Raw genomic sequence first — 12,880 nt, forward strand, 5'->3', positions numbered from 1 at the left:
CTCATCTTCATAAATGTTAACACTCGTAAAGCATATGCGTATATAATGAGAAATAAAGGAACTCATGAAGTGTTAAGAGTTTTACAAAAGTTTGTAGCAGAACATAGCCCAAGTACTTTAACATCAGACCAAGACAGTGCATACCTCAGCAATGAAATCACAGATTTTCTCATTAAGCATAACATAACTCACTACACTACTGAAGACCATAACCATAACATACTCGGTATCATTAACCGCTTCATAAGGACTCTCAGAGATTTAAATCAAGAGCGAGACTTTACCGAAGAAACAATGAAACATTTTCTCGAAGTATATAATTCCTCAACACATTCTACAACAGGACATACACCAAATTCAATGACACAACAACAAGAAGAAAAGTATATACAAAAGAAACTAAGTCAAACACAAAATATCAGAAATTCAAAACAATTTACCCTCATTCCTGGTACAAAAGTTCGTGTAGTTCTTGACGACAAACCATTGACAAAGAAACGTTTAAGGTTAAGTCGAAATTATTATATCGTAGACTCTACGCAAGGTAATGGATATCTTATAAAAGCTACTGACGACTCTATTGCGTTTTACCCTCGACATAAATTAGTCGAAAGTAGTAATGGCAAACTTGCTGAAACCATTGACGAAGCAAAGCGAGGAGTGGTTATTGAAATACTTGACTACAACACAAACGATGACACTTATAAAGTAAGATATGAAGGAGGCGTTGAAGATGTTATACCATCTAAGAACTTGAGAGAATCTAAACCAACTCATCTGGGACCATTAGAGCGGGAGTACTGGAAAGATAAAAACATGCCAGAAAGAATAAGAAAATTCTTCTAAACTTTTTCGTTGGATGTAAATCAGACAAAAATATAATTTAGGTGAAGAGACCCAAAGGGTCAGAGCCGCAAAGCGGCTAGGTGAGATTTCACCTGTTTTCTCACCTCTTTTTTCACCTCTTGAATTTTCGTGAATTTTCACAAAAGACCAAAAATAAAGTTAGTTTTATTTTTATTTATTTTTTTATTTTGTATGTAAGAACAGAAATGTCAATCGAAGCAAAAACATTCACGAACAAATCTAATGGTGAAACATTCACAAAAGGCACTTATAACGGTATTGAAGTCTTACGTAGAGACAAGGATGGTTACATTAATGCAACAAAGATGGCGAGAGAAGCAGGAAAGTTAAACCATTTAAACAGATTTCTCAATAGTGCTAAAATGCAGGAAATTCTTGAGTTTTGGTTGAAAGAATACGGTCGAGCCAAAAGTGGCTCAACCTCAAAACAAGCATTTTATGAGCTTACTAAGGGCGTTATGAATGAATTCAAAGGTATTTACATACATGCTGACCTCGTTCATTTTGTTGCTGAATGGTGCTCTGTAAAGTATGCATTTTATGTCAAAGATATTATGGACTCCATAGACAAGAAAGTTCATGAGAAGTTAGATGAAGAAGAACTCGAAGATACAGTGGAGAATGCTAAACCTTTGTTCGAAGAAGAAGTTGGAAAAATGTGTGAAAAACAATTAGAACATGAACGTGAGATATATTATGGTTATAGAGATTCTCCATACGAACTAGACCAATGGGAACAAGAAGATTTAAAGAGAGAATTTAGAGAATATGAACTCGCTAAGATAGCATTTGAAGCTGCAGAAAAGAAGTTAAAAGTTTGGGGTCGTTTTGTACAAAAATATTGTGAGTAAATGAACCATTTATTTTTATTGAATTCAGTAAAAATAATGTTTAGGTGAAGAGGTGAGATGTCACCTCTTTTTTCACCTGTTTTCTCACCCCAGTTTTTCACAAGCGTTTTACATGAATTGTACGATGTATATTTGAAATCCTAAACAATTTCGTAGCTTCTATTTCTTCTGTCAGTATGTCAAAAGTTTTAACAATGCCGAAAGTTTCTTTATATTTCTTCTTGACGTCAGATAGAAGGAAATCGTCAGCAGTTGGATAGTTTTTGTTCAGAAATGCTAACATGTCCATTTTATTTTCTGCTGGCTTTTCTGCTTCTTTCTTTAAGTCTGCATAGTCGTTTCGCATTCTTTCTATCTCTTTGACGGAGTAGTTATATTTCCTAATTGCTGCTTTACATTTAGAACATTGCGGGTTCATTTTTGCGTTATACATTGAAACCTTACCTGCTAAAACAACTAAAGCGTCAATGGTTTTCTTTAACTCAAAAGCAGTTGGTCTTATCTGTTCGTTCCATATTTTACCTCTTCTATCTTTATCTCTTATCTGCCATACACATTCAGCAACTAACGAAACAAAGTTATCGTAGGTCTTAAACTCCCCGGATTTATATATGTCAGAAACATTCTTATATACCATGTCGCAATCTTTGTCCATAACCTTATGGTTGCAATGAAATCCTAGAAACTCATAGTTTACCTTTCGAATGAACTTCTTTATTTCTACTGAGTCAGTTGGTTTCACTTCTATTTCATCGAATTCAGGAATAGTTAGTTTTTGATGCTGAATTTCAGGTAGTTTAGGTAAATGGTCAATAATGTCCTGCATTTCATAAAGATACTGTTCATTTGTTTCATCTTTCGCACTACAGTCTAAATTACTTGTTAAAAGTTCTTGCTTTATCTTCTGGATTTCTGTTTCGAAAGTATATGAAGAAGGAATGAAGCTTTTCATCTCTACTAACATAGATGTTGGATTCATGACTAACGAGTTTGGTGAAGTTGTTGTGGACAGAGTCCCGCCGTTCGCGGCTTGAATTGTTGTTGTGCCGATTGTTGAAATCATATCTTTACATACAAAATAAAAAAATAAATAAAAATAAAACTAACGTTATTTTTCTATCTTAAGGAAATTCATGAAAATTCAAGACCCTTTGGGTCTCGCCGCTTAGCGGCTGAGGGTGAGAAATTAGGTGAAAAAAGAGGTGACATCTCACCTAGCCGCTTTGCGGCTCTGACCCTTTGGGTCTCTTCACCTATAATATATTTTTGGTCATTTACACTCATTTACGAAGAAGTTATGACAAAGCATTTACGAAGAAGTTATGACAAAGTCACGAGGGTGAAAAAAGAGGTGAAAAAAGAGGTGACATCTCACCTAGCCGCTTTGCGGCTCTGACCCTTTGGGTCTCTTCACCTAAATTATGGGCTTCGCCCTTGCCGCTAGCGGCTTATTTTTGGTCAAAGCTTCCACGAGAGAAAAGATTCCTCATTCGCTAAGGATTCCAAAAATGAAAAAATCATTGATTTTGGCTGAGAAAAAACAGCAAAACCCTTCTTCCACGGGAACAAAGAAATAAAGAAGAAATAAAGTAAATTTTTTATTTATTCCCGTGGAAGATAGAGCACTTTTATGACACTTTTTATTCACGACAAACAAGACAAATAAAGAAAATAAGAAAATACGGCGCTGTCGCGGTTCGAACCACAGACCTTGACCCCTCCATAACACCACCTTAGACCACTGTGCTACGTAGCCTGTCGACATAAGATTTTATAAATTGCATATTTGACGTAAATTTATTTCCATCTGGCTTCCCACCGCATAAGATATTCATACGTGTTTGTAAGACATTCATTAAACTTCTTTTCTATTGCATCTAATCTTGCGTTATTTTTTTCAATAGCTTGTCTGTATTCTTCATCATCTCCAGCAGTGTTTGGGTCTTCACGTTTAAAATATTCATTGTTAACCAATTTTTTATCTACAAATTTTATTAGTGTTTGATTCACTTCGTTATGATAACGGTCATGTTCTTTCAATACGTAAGTGAAGACAAAATGCGTCGTACCTTCAATCTTAAAGCTTAAAGAACTTTCAACACAGTTTTGAGGGTCTGTCAGTGCGTCAATGAGATAGTATTCGAAGTCAGTCAATAATCTTTTTAAAGTCATTTCATACAGGATAAAATTTAATGTTGTGAAGAAATAGTGTTTATCTCAGAAAAAATAAAGTTAGTTTTTATTTTATTTATTTTTTTATCCTGTATGTAAGAACAGAAATGTCAACATTAGAGAACACAACAACAGTTATAGTCCATGAAGCCATAAATGAAGAATACGAATACATACAATATAACAAACAATTGAGACTCATTCGTTCTGTCAAAGATGACATGTACCAAATGCAAAGTATAATGAACGCTCTTCGTTCTACAAAGCAAGCATATCATTGGTTTGAAAACCAACAGGCAAAAGAACTTTTAGAAGAATTTCCTCATATGATTGCTTCCCTCGGAAAACCGAGGGAAGAGATTCCGTACGAAAATCGCAAGAATTTGGCACCTGGTTTGAAAGGTTATTATGTTCATAGACTTTTAGTAAACGCTGTAGCAATGTGGGCTTCACCTCGTTATGCTTGTTATATTTTCATGATGTTAGATGAACTATATAAAGCAGAACGCGAACAGATGGAAAAGAAACTTCAAGCAAAAAATGAAGTCATTGAAGCAAAAGACAAAAGCATTCAGAAAAGAATACCACGTTCGGTACCAAAAGGAAAGGAAAAGAGTTATAAGTATATGATTTACGCTGAAGAGATGGAAAATGAAGAAGACAGAGATATGGTTATGTTGCATTTAGTCAGAAGAAACAACAAAAGCTTTTACGACTTATTTTTGAATAACTGAAGGTGCTACCATGTTACCATGTGCTACCAGGTCATTTAACTTCTCTGAAAATTACTGACAACACGACATTTTGACAACAGTTCAGGAGGAAGGTAGTTATGAATTATTTTTTGAATAACTGAAGGTGCTACCATGCTACCATGTGCTACCAGGTCATTTAACTTCTCTGAAAAAGTGTGACAACACGACATTTTGACAACAACACAGGAAATAAACTTCTTCATCGTAAATGTTTTTGTCATGACTTCTTCTTCGTAAATGTTTTGTCATGACTTCTTCTTCGTAAATGTTTTTGTCATGACTTCTTCATCGTAAATGTTTTGTCATGACTTCTTCTTCGTAAATGTTTTTGTCATGACTTCTTCATCGTAAATGTTTTGTCATGACTTCTTCATCGTAAATGTTTTGTCATGACTTCTTCATCGTAAATGTTTTGTCATGACTTCTTCTTCGTAAATGTTTTTGTCATGACTTCTTCTTCGTAAATGTTTTGTCATGACTTCTTCTTCGTAAATGTTTTGTCATGACTTCTTCATCGTAAATGTTTTTGTCATGAATTTTCCCGAAATAAACATATATTTTAGTTTTTTAAAAAAATATATTTTATTTTGTATGTAAAGACAGATGTACGCTGAACTTGTTGGTCAAGATGTATGGAAAGAATGTTTACAAGATGAAGAGTATGAAATTCACTGTTCTGAGCCTTTTGAAATAAGGAAGAAAGAAACCAAGAGAATTATACATGAATATAACAGAGGAATAGGTTATATTTGTGTAACATTAAACCTCAAAAAGTACCAAAAACATGTTCTCATAGCTACTCATTTTATTTCCAATCCGAACAATTTACCGTGTGTGGACCATATAAACCATCAAAGAGACGACAACAGAATCTCAAACCTTCGTTGGTGTTCTAGATCTGAAAACAATAGAAATAAAAGCAAGTATGGTGATATAGTTTATGAGTTCGTTGATGAAATATCTGACGAAGCAATTGAAATAAACTCTTATGGAAAGCATGACTTAGAGTTCTACTACTATGTTGAGAATGAGGACGCATTCTATTACTATACAGGAGTTAACTATAGAAAAATGCATGTTTGTTTCCTAAAATCAGGAATTGCATATGTTACTTTGACGGATACTGAAGGAAAGAAAGTTCAAGTTCGTTTAAACGTTTTCAAGAGGTTATATGATATTCAGTTTTGAACCATGAATTTTCATGAATTTCCTTAAGACAGAAAAATAAAGGTAGTTATGAATTATTTTTATTTTTTATTCCTATATAAATGACAGCAACAAACAACAACAGCAACTATATCGTTTCTGATGAAAAAGTTATTGATTCATTAGCTGAGGAATTAGTTGTGGCAGAAACTAAAACCCTCAACGAAAGAATTGGTGAAAACAGGATTGATTTACATAACTACCTCAAACATGATGGAGGAAGAGGAAGGAAAACTGGTATGGCTTTATTAGTAAATAAAATATCAAATTTAACGATTATAGATGTTGATATCAATAAATCGTACAATGATGAACTTAAAGAAACAGTTAGAAAAGACATTTTATCAAAACTTTCGATAAAGATGTTATCGTTAAAACCGCTTCAGGAGGTCTTCACATTTATTGCAACACTAATTTCTTCTATGCAGTTTCGAACAGAATGATTAAATGTTATTCCTGCAATGATTATGATATTGATATCATGACTTCTATGGATGATTCAAAGCGTTCTTTAGTGGTTATGGCTGATTCAAGAGTTCGCAAGAATGCAACAGAACCAATCAAAACATACTCATTCATTCGTGGAAGTTATGATTCAACATTAACTAGAACAGTGAATGATATATTAAATGATTTGAATATTAAGGTAAGAGTTGAACAGAAGAATGAAGAAATAAAGACTATCATGAATGAAAACAAAGATGTAAACATTGACGATAAACTAGCTCAGAGCATAGTTGATGGCATCTGTGATTTTGAAGTACATAATGACGGTGGAAACATGAATTTAGAAAAAGAAATAACATTATTCACACTGTTTCAAGCTATTAATTCGTTACCGGATCATTTAATTAATGAAGCATACGATAACGTTTATAACTTCTGCAGTTTAACAGAAAATGCAAAAAGTAATTTTGAAAAAGCACGTAGTAGATATGCACATTTAATGACTTCTCCATTTGTTTTAGTGAAGATTCTAAAACTATATCAAAAGGAATATTATGATGAATATGTTTTACCTTTATTACGTAAGCCAAAAATAACATTTGATATCAAACTTGATGACTCGTTTTTGATAACAGATATTAGACGCAAGGCTGAAAATCATCAGTATAAAAACAGTTCTGAAGTAATTGAGGATTTATCACGTGTAATCCGTTTTGTAGATTGTGGAAATAAATATTTCATTCAAAAGGACTATAATATCCACGACAAAATGAATCAAATATCATTTGTTCTTCAGTCAAACATGAAAGAGTCACTCAAAATGATTAAATTATTTAAAGAAGAAGGTAAAACAATAACAGCATGGGATGTACTACTAAATCAATTATCCTCATTAACCGTTAAGGGTGTTTGCTTTAAATCTGATTCCCCAGATGTTTTCTCAACGTTTTCAAGGTTATAAATACAACGTTCTCGAAAAACCAGATTACTCAAAAATTGAGATGTTTATGAATTTCATTAAAGAAGCCATTTGTGATAATAACGATGAAGTGTATAAATACCTTCTCGGCTGGATTGCATCAATGATTCAACATCCTGGAATCAAGAATGAAACAGCAATTATTTTGAAAGGACTTCAGGGAACAGGTAAAAACAGATTTACAGACATTATTTCTGAACTTCTCGCTGGTTATTCATGTAAAAACATTACCGAAATAAGTGAGCTAACGGGTAATTTCAACTCAGTAGTTGAAAATAAAATGTTTCTTGTACTTAATGAACTCAAGAATGTGGGTGAAGACAGACTCGCAAACTTCAACGCTTTGAAATCAATTATTACGGATAATGAGATTAGAATTAATGAAAAGAATCAACCCAGAAGAACAGCTCAGAACGTTGCAAACTTCATTTTCGTAACTAACAACGTTTACCCTGTCAAAATTGAAGTTGGAGACAGAAGATACGTAGTTTTAAGAGTTAATGGTAAATTCAAGGGTCAATTTGATTACTTCAAGAATTTGATGGATTCATGCACAAAGGAATTTTATGATAATTTAACTGACGTATTTTATCAATTACGACCTTTCATCATTTAATGTACGAATCATACCGATGACTGAAGCCAAACAAGATTTAATTGAATTATCATCAAATCCTTTAGATGTATGGATAAATACACATTATGATGAATTGTGTGCAGGTATGACGTGTGAAAATGCTCTATTCTGCAAACCATCAGACATGAAAGACAAAAACTTTCAAATGAGTATTAAGGATAAATGTGATAGGAAACATAGAAGAATAGACGGTAAACAGATATGGTATTATGTTTTGAAAGAAGAAATGAAAGGATTATATAAACAGGTTGAACCAAACGATAATGAGGAATCATTTACTGATGATGAAATACCTGTAAATGAGCCGCTAAGCGGCGAGACCTGAAGGTCTAGCTTTATAAAGTATGATTGGAATTTATTTTTGCATTAATCCTGAACTGTTGTCAAAATGTCGTGTTGTCACACTTTTTCAGAGAAGTTAAATGACCTGGTAGCACATGGTAGCATGGTAGCACCTTCAGTTCTTTAAAAATAATTCATAACTACCTTCCTCCTGAACTGTTGTCAAAATGTCGTGTTGTCAACATGGTAACATGGTAGCACCTTCAGTTCTTTAAAAATAATTCATAACTGCCTTCCTCCTGTGTTGTTGTCAAAATGTCGTGTTGTCACACTTTTTCAGAGAAGTTAAATGACCTGGTAGCACATGGTAGCATGGTAGCACCTTTAGTTCTTTAAAAATAATTAATTATTGAATAACCTAAAAACCATGAGACTTTGTCTCCGGACTCTTTGAGTTGAAGTTCTGAGGTCATGGGCTTCGCCCTTGCCGCTAGCGGCTTATTTTTGTCAGCAATGAGGTCATTCGTGATAAAAATAAAGCTAGCGTAGATTTTACAATACTGCGATGGTAGAGTTTAAGAGTTGTGCTTCAATGTAGAGACAGTCCTTCCCATCTGGAGGCAAGAACACTGGACATTTATGGTCATGAGTGGAGAACATGTCTATCCAAAACTCACGATTGAAGCCAGTTAATTTATAGTATTTAGGGTTAGGAAGTGGTGAAGTTCTTGTATGACCAATGAACTCATTTTCAACGCCTTTGGCTATATTAGAGTAAAGTATTGCTTGCTTTCTATCCCAAATGCCAGGTGTTACAATCTTTGAAAATTCATTTTTCCTCGGAAGCATTGCATCATAATTGAAAACATTCTTAAAATCATCACTTGGTTCAGAGATTTGAAACCTTATACGTAATGGATTTTTTTTCTCTTTAGCGACTTCATTGAATGGTGAGAATACAATGAATTGACAGTCATGAGTTCCATCTTCATTTTCATTAAATTCATAATGAAAGTCTATAAGTTGTGGCTGACTACCTTCTTCTTTCAGTTGTGCAAGAAACTCACGTAAAGGCTGTAAAGTTTGTACTTCAATGTTGAACTTTTTCTCGAACATCTCATTAAATGAAATCATACATTGCAACAATGTTGTATCGTCTTTAAAGTATTTGTATATGTGAATGTTTTGGGCGCTTAAAGACTGTTCGTCATTTTCTATCTCGACTTGAAGTATAAAGTCAACCTTTCTGAAAGCACGTGTTATATACATAGATGTTATGCCAATGTACTTCTCTTCATTTATGTTCACAATCCAGTCTGTTGGAAACTTAAACGTTACTCTGTTCCCCTTTATTTTGACGTCAGGGTTTTCACTACTGAACGCAACAGATAAAGGTATTTGTCTATACATTTAGTTTGGATAAAAATAAACCATTTACTCTTTCTTTGCTTCAGCTTCCTTTGCTTTTTGTTCTTCCTTTGCTTTTGCTTCTTCTCTAGCTTTTTTCGCCAGCAAACGTGGGTTCTTCTGTCTTCCAGCAGCTAATGCAGCTAGTTGTTTTTCACTAAGTTTTCTCTTTGGTCTCTCTGGCTTTTGTTCTGGTTTTTGTTCCTTCAGTTCGGATAAAATTTGCTCGCGAATTTCTTTCTTCAATGCTTCAACATCTATGACCCCTTGGGTCTTGTCCGTAGGATTTGTCTGAGTCATTTGACTGTAGATAAAAAACTAAATTAAAACTTTAACCGATGTAAAATGAGCTTGTCAAAATCAGAACGAGAGTCTATTATATTAAATGACGCCAGAGGAATACAACATCCTTTCTATTATGTAAGTCAGAGTAAAGATGGTAAAATATATGTAAGAAAAAGAAAGGTACCATTAGCGAATGCAGAGAGCGACAACATTAAGGTGCATGGCAAGGGTGAAGTCCACGAAGCCCATATAAAACCTTCTGTTCAAACTGAGCCACCAATAGAACCAGAAGAAAAGAAGCCAGATGTACTTTCAATAACGAACCAAGAGCTTATTGCAAAGTTCGTGAATTTCATTGAAAAACAAACCGAGTCAAAGAACCCTGACCCACCAGTGAAAGAAGTTGAGACAAAAGAGAATGTACAGTTCATTGAAAATGTCAAGAAACAACTTCCACCACGAATACCAAGAAGAAGAGTGAGAATAATGAAGTAAATAGATATTTTTATCTGAAGTAAATACATGCAGAACGAACAGTTAAACGAATTTACTCCAGCAGAGCATATTCATCAGATTCGCTCATATTTCGATATCATAGACAATGCAGTTCAAATTGGTGACACTAATAGAAAATATTCTGACGCAAAGATTCCATCACAACCTGGAACTGCTAAAGATAACACATGGGTAACATTCAATCTCTCACCTCCTGGTGAAAATATGTTGGACCTTTACAATACATTCATTACGTATAAAATGGAAGGTCAATTTATTGCAGATAAAGAAATTGGTTCAGGTTCCAATAAAACAAACCCACCAGGATTTTGGATTGGTTTCGATGACGCTTTCTATGCAGTTGCTGGATATCAAATCCTTGCAAATGGTCGTATCGTATATTCTCAAGACAACGCAAGAGAAGAAGCATATATAACTTCAAACTCACAAACTACCGAACAAATAAAGAAAGTAGATGTTTTCTCAAAGACTCGACATGAAGATGTATGGAGTCATTCGGGAACATGCAGAACAGGACAAATTGTTAGTGGTCCAATTACAGCAGGAAAATCATTTGATTTTAAGCTTCGTTTAAGAATTCCTGTTAGAAGATTCCTTCCATTAGAAGCTATTCGATTTATTCCAGCTTTTGCAGGAAACATTCAGCTTAAAGTAAAGTTCAGTAGCGACGCCTTACAATGCACATCTATATCTGTAAATGATATCATTGCTTTCAATCCAACTCTTAAAGTTGCATTTGCTTCAGATTCAAATCCACCGACAAATAAATTTGTTCCATGGAATGAATCATTCACTATGATAACGAAGGCAGTAGAAGCTAGTGGAACAGTTACTATTACAACTGTAAACCAGCAACTATTTCGAACAAAGATGGATTTTAATGAATGTTTCATTCATCCAAAGTCATTCTCTTTAGACCCTAAATTTATACAGAACTTGTAGAACATTATACAAACGAGGCTTTATGTTTTCCTGTTAAAGTTATGGATTGGATTCCTATGGACGGTTCATTCTCAAAGAATACAGATAGTTCAAGTGCAACATTTACAGCAGCTTATACGCCTATTAATGTTAAAAGTATTTGGGCACTATTTAGAAAGAAAGACAACTATTATGTTAATTTTGAGAACCCTAAGTTTAAATATCTTCAGCTTTCCATGGGAGCTTATGGAAATATGCCTGCAGAACCTGAAAAATCATATGGACCTGTATTTTATGAAATGGTTGCGAACGCCTGCAATACAAACAATGATATGATAGGATTTAATGAAGATGTTATGAGGTCATTGGTGGATGATGGTAGTGTGGAACATAAATGGGATAGCTATGACAACACACATTTCTTATGTGGTTTTCCAACAGAAGTGGACTTTTGCTTCCAGCAAGGTCAAACATCTACTGCTCCAATAACATACAAATTGTCTGTTAAAGGACCTATTGAACTAGCAACTGAAAATGTACCAAAGCCACTTATTGGATTTATGAGGGATTGTTGCTTTGCAATACAAGTAAGACAGTCAGGCATACCAATAATAAGACTTGACGACTATAACTTAGCAACTGACGACAGTGAAGAATAAAGGATGAACGTTTATTTTTAAAGCTTATAAATGAGTTCTTCATCAAGCTCTCGTGAACCTTCACCATCTGTGAAACAAACTTTACCAAACGATTATGGAGCACATATTGAATATTTCTTACGAGCTGCACAATGGCAAAGAGCAGTCTCACCAAGGTTAGGTGTTCCACCAGCTCCTGTCAAAAATAGCATTTGGTCAAGTCTTATTATAAAATATGGTCTCCCACTAGGTTTGCTAGCTACAGCAGGAGCAGTAATGATGTTGAAAAGAAATAAAGCAAATGTTATAAATAATACTGAAGTAGCTGAATTTGAACAACTCCGACACCATCGCCAAACCAACGCCTTCACAAGCAAAACCTTCAATGACTCCTGAACCTATGAAAGTACAAACTCCTGTTCAAAAGTCAACTCCTAAACCGACTCCAACATTTAAACCAGAACCTACTCCTCAAATAAATCGTAAAACTCCTGCGTTTCCTTACTGAAAAAATAACGTTATTTTTATTTAATATTAAAATTTTATTTAGAGTAAAATGACGACTAAAGTCACTGAAGCAATGAAACAAAAATTTTTGGTAGAATACATTAAATCAGGAGCGGTTCCAGAAGGTTTTTACGTTCATACTATGAAGGATGGTAGAGTTCAGTTTAGAAAGATAAAGCAACCATTAGATAGAGAAGGTATATTAAGGAAGATTAAACTTCATGAGGACAACATTGCTGAACTTAGGAAGAAGTTAGAAGAGTTGGAGAAAGGAAGAGAGTTATAAAGCAATGAATTCATGAGGTGAAAAAAGAGGTGAAAAAAGAGGTGAGATTTCACCACTTCACCTAAATTTATTTTTGCGCTATGTTTTCATACGTGTGAGGGTGGTGATATCATTAATTTTAAGT

The 12,880-nt window shown here is 34.1% G+C and overlaps 11 protein-coding genes and 2 pseudogenes across 13 annotated transcripts, besides 2 other annotated features; 10 read left to right on the forward strand and 3 right to left on the reverse strand.

The window, feature by feature from the left end:
• Positions 1-12,880: part of a mobile genetic element that runs on past both edges of the window.
• Positions 361-846, forward strand: TVAGG3_0158410 (integrase core domain containing protein family; the record flags this gene model as incomplete). The annotated part of the gene is made up of 1 exon (XM_051224879.1): positions 361-846. The coding sequence occupies one exon, from the start codon at positions 361-363 to the stop codon at positions 844-846; it is 486 nt and encodes a 161-aa protein (XP_051109865.1).
• On the forward strand, positions 1,053-1,718 carry TVAGG3_0158420 (uncharacterized protein; the record flags this gene model as incomplete). Its single annotated transcript, XM_051224880.1, has 1 exon — positions 1,053-1,718. One exon carries the CDS (start codon positions 1,053-1,055, stop codon positions 1,716-1,718), a length of 666 nt encoding a protein of 221 aa, XP_051109866.1.
• Positions 3,516-3,890, reverse strand: TVAGG3_0158430 (uncharacterized protein; the record flags this gene model as incomplete). The annotated part of the gene is made up of 1 exon (XM_051224881.1): positions 3,516-3,890. One exon carries the CDS (start codon positions 3,888-3,890, stop codon positions 3,516-3,518), a length of 375 nt encoding a protein of 124 aa, XP_051109867.1.
• On the forward strand, positions 3,998-4,624 carry TVAGG3_0158440 (KilA, N-terminal/APSES-type HTH, DNA-binding family; the record flags this gene model as incomplete). Its single annotated transcript, XM_051224882.1, has 1 exon — positions 3,998-4,624. One exon carries the CDS (start codon positions 3,998-4,000, stop codon positions 4,622-4,624), a length of 627 nt encoding a protein of 208 aa, XP_051109868.1.
• TVAGG3_0158450 (HNH endonuclease family) lies at positions 5,249-5,833 on the forward strand (the record flags this gene model as incomplete). Its single annotated transcript, XM_051224883.1, has 1 exon — positions 5,249-5,833. The coding sequence occupies one exon, from the start codon at positions 5,249-5,251 to the stop codon at positions 5,831-5,833; it is 585 nt and encodes a 194-aa protein (XP_051109869.1).
• TVAGG3_0158460 (uncharacterized protein) lies at positions 5,914-6,029 on the forward strand (the record flags this gene model as incomplete). The annotated part of the gene is made up of 1 exon (XM_051224884.1): positions 5,914-6,029. A coding segment is annotated over one exon (116 nt), but the record flags the coding sequence as incomplete, so codon positions are not given.
• On the forward strand, positions 6,062-7,250 carry TVAGG3_0158470 (annotated as a pseudogene). The gene has a single exon. A coding segment is annotated over exon 1 (1,189 nt).
• On the forward strand, positions 7,910-8,239 carry TVAGG3_0158480 (uncharacterized protein; the record flags this gene model as incomplete). The annotated part of the gene is made up of 1 exon (XM_051224885.1): positions 7,910-8,239. The coding sequence occupies one exon, from the start codon at positions 7,910-7,912 to the stop codon at positions 8,237-8,239; it is 330 nt and encodes a 109-aa protein (XP_051109871.1).
• TVAGG3_0158490 (uncharacterized protein) lies at positions 8,749-9,312 on the reverse strand (the record flags this gene model as incomplete). The annotated part of the gene is made up of 1 exon (XM_051224886.1): positions 8,749-9,312. The coding sequence occupies one exon, from the start codon at positions 9,310-9,312 to the stop codon at positions 8,749-8,751; it is 564 nt and encodes a 187-aa protein (XP_051109872.1).
• Positions 9,631-9,903, reverse strand: TVAGG3_0158500 (uncharacterized protein; the record flags this gene model as incomplete). Its single annotated transcript, XM_001304319.2, has 1 exon — positions 9,631-9,903. The coding sequence occupies one exon, from the start codon at positions 9,901-9,903 to the stop codon at positions 9,631-9,633; it is 273 nt and encodes a 90-aa protein (XP_001304320.2).
• Positions 9,949-10,379, forward strand: TVAGG3_0158510 (uncharacterized protein; the record flags this gene model as incomplete). The annotated part of the gene is made up of 1 exon (XM_001304318.2): positions 9,949-10,379. A coding segment is annotated over one exon (431 nt), but the record flags the coding sequence as incomplete, so codon positions are not given.
• Positions 11,682-11,984, forward strand: TVAGG3_0158520 (uncharacterized protein; the record flags this gene model as incomplete). Its single annotated transcript, XM_051224887.1, has 1 exon — positions 11,682-11,984. The coding sequence occupies one exon, from the start codon at positions 11,682-11,684 to the stop codon at positions 11,982-11,984; it is 303 nt and encodes a 100-aa protein (XP_051109873.1).
• TVAGG3_0158530 lies at positions 12,265-12,471 on the forward strand (annotated as a pseudogene). Its single transcript has one exon. A coding segment is annotated over exon 1 (207 nt).
• Positions 12,739-12,880: part of a terminal%2Cinverted (terminal inverted repeat of Maverick-1A transposon ID:TVAGG3_0158350) that runs on past the window's edge.

Source organism: Trichomonas vaginalis, chromosome IV (genome assembly GCF_026262505.1).
Source record: "Trichomonas vaginalis G3 chromosome IV, whole genome shotgun sequence".
Taxonomy (NCBI): domain Eukaryota; phylum Parabasalia; order Trichomonadida; family Trichomonadidae; genus Trichomonas; species Trichomonas vaginalis.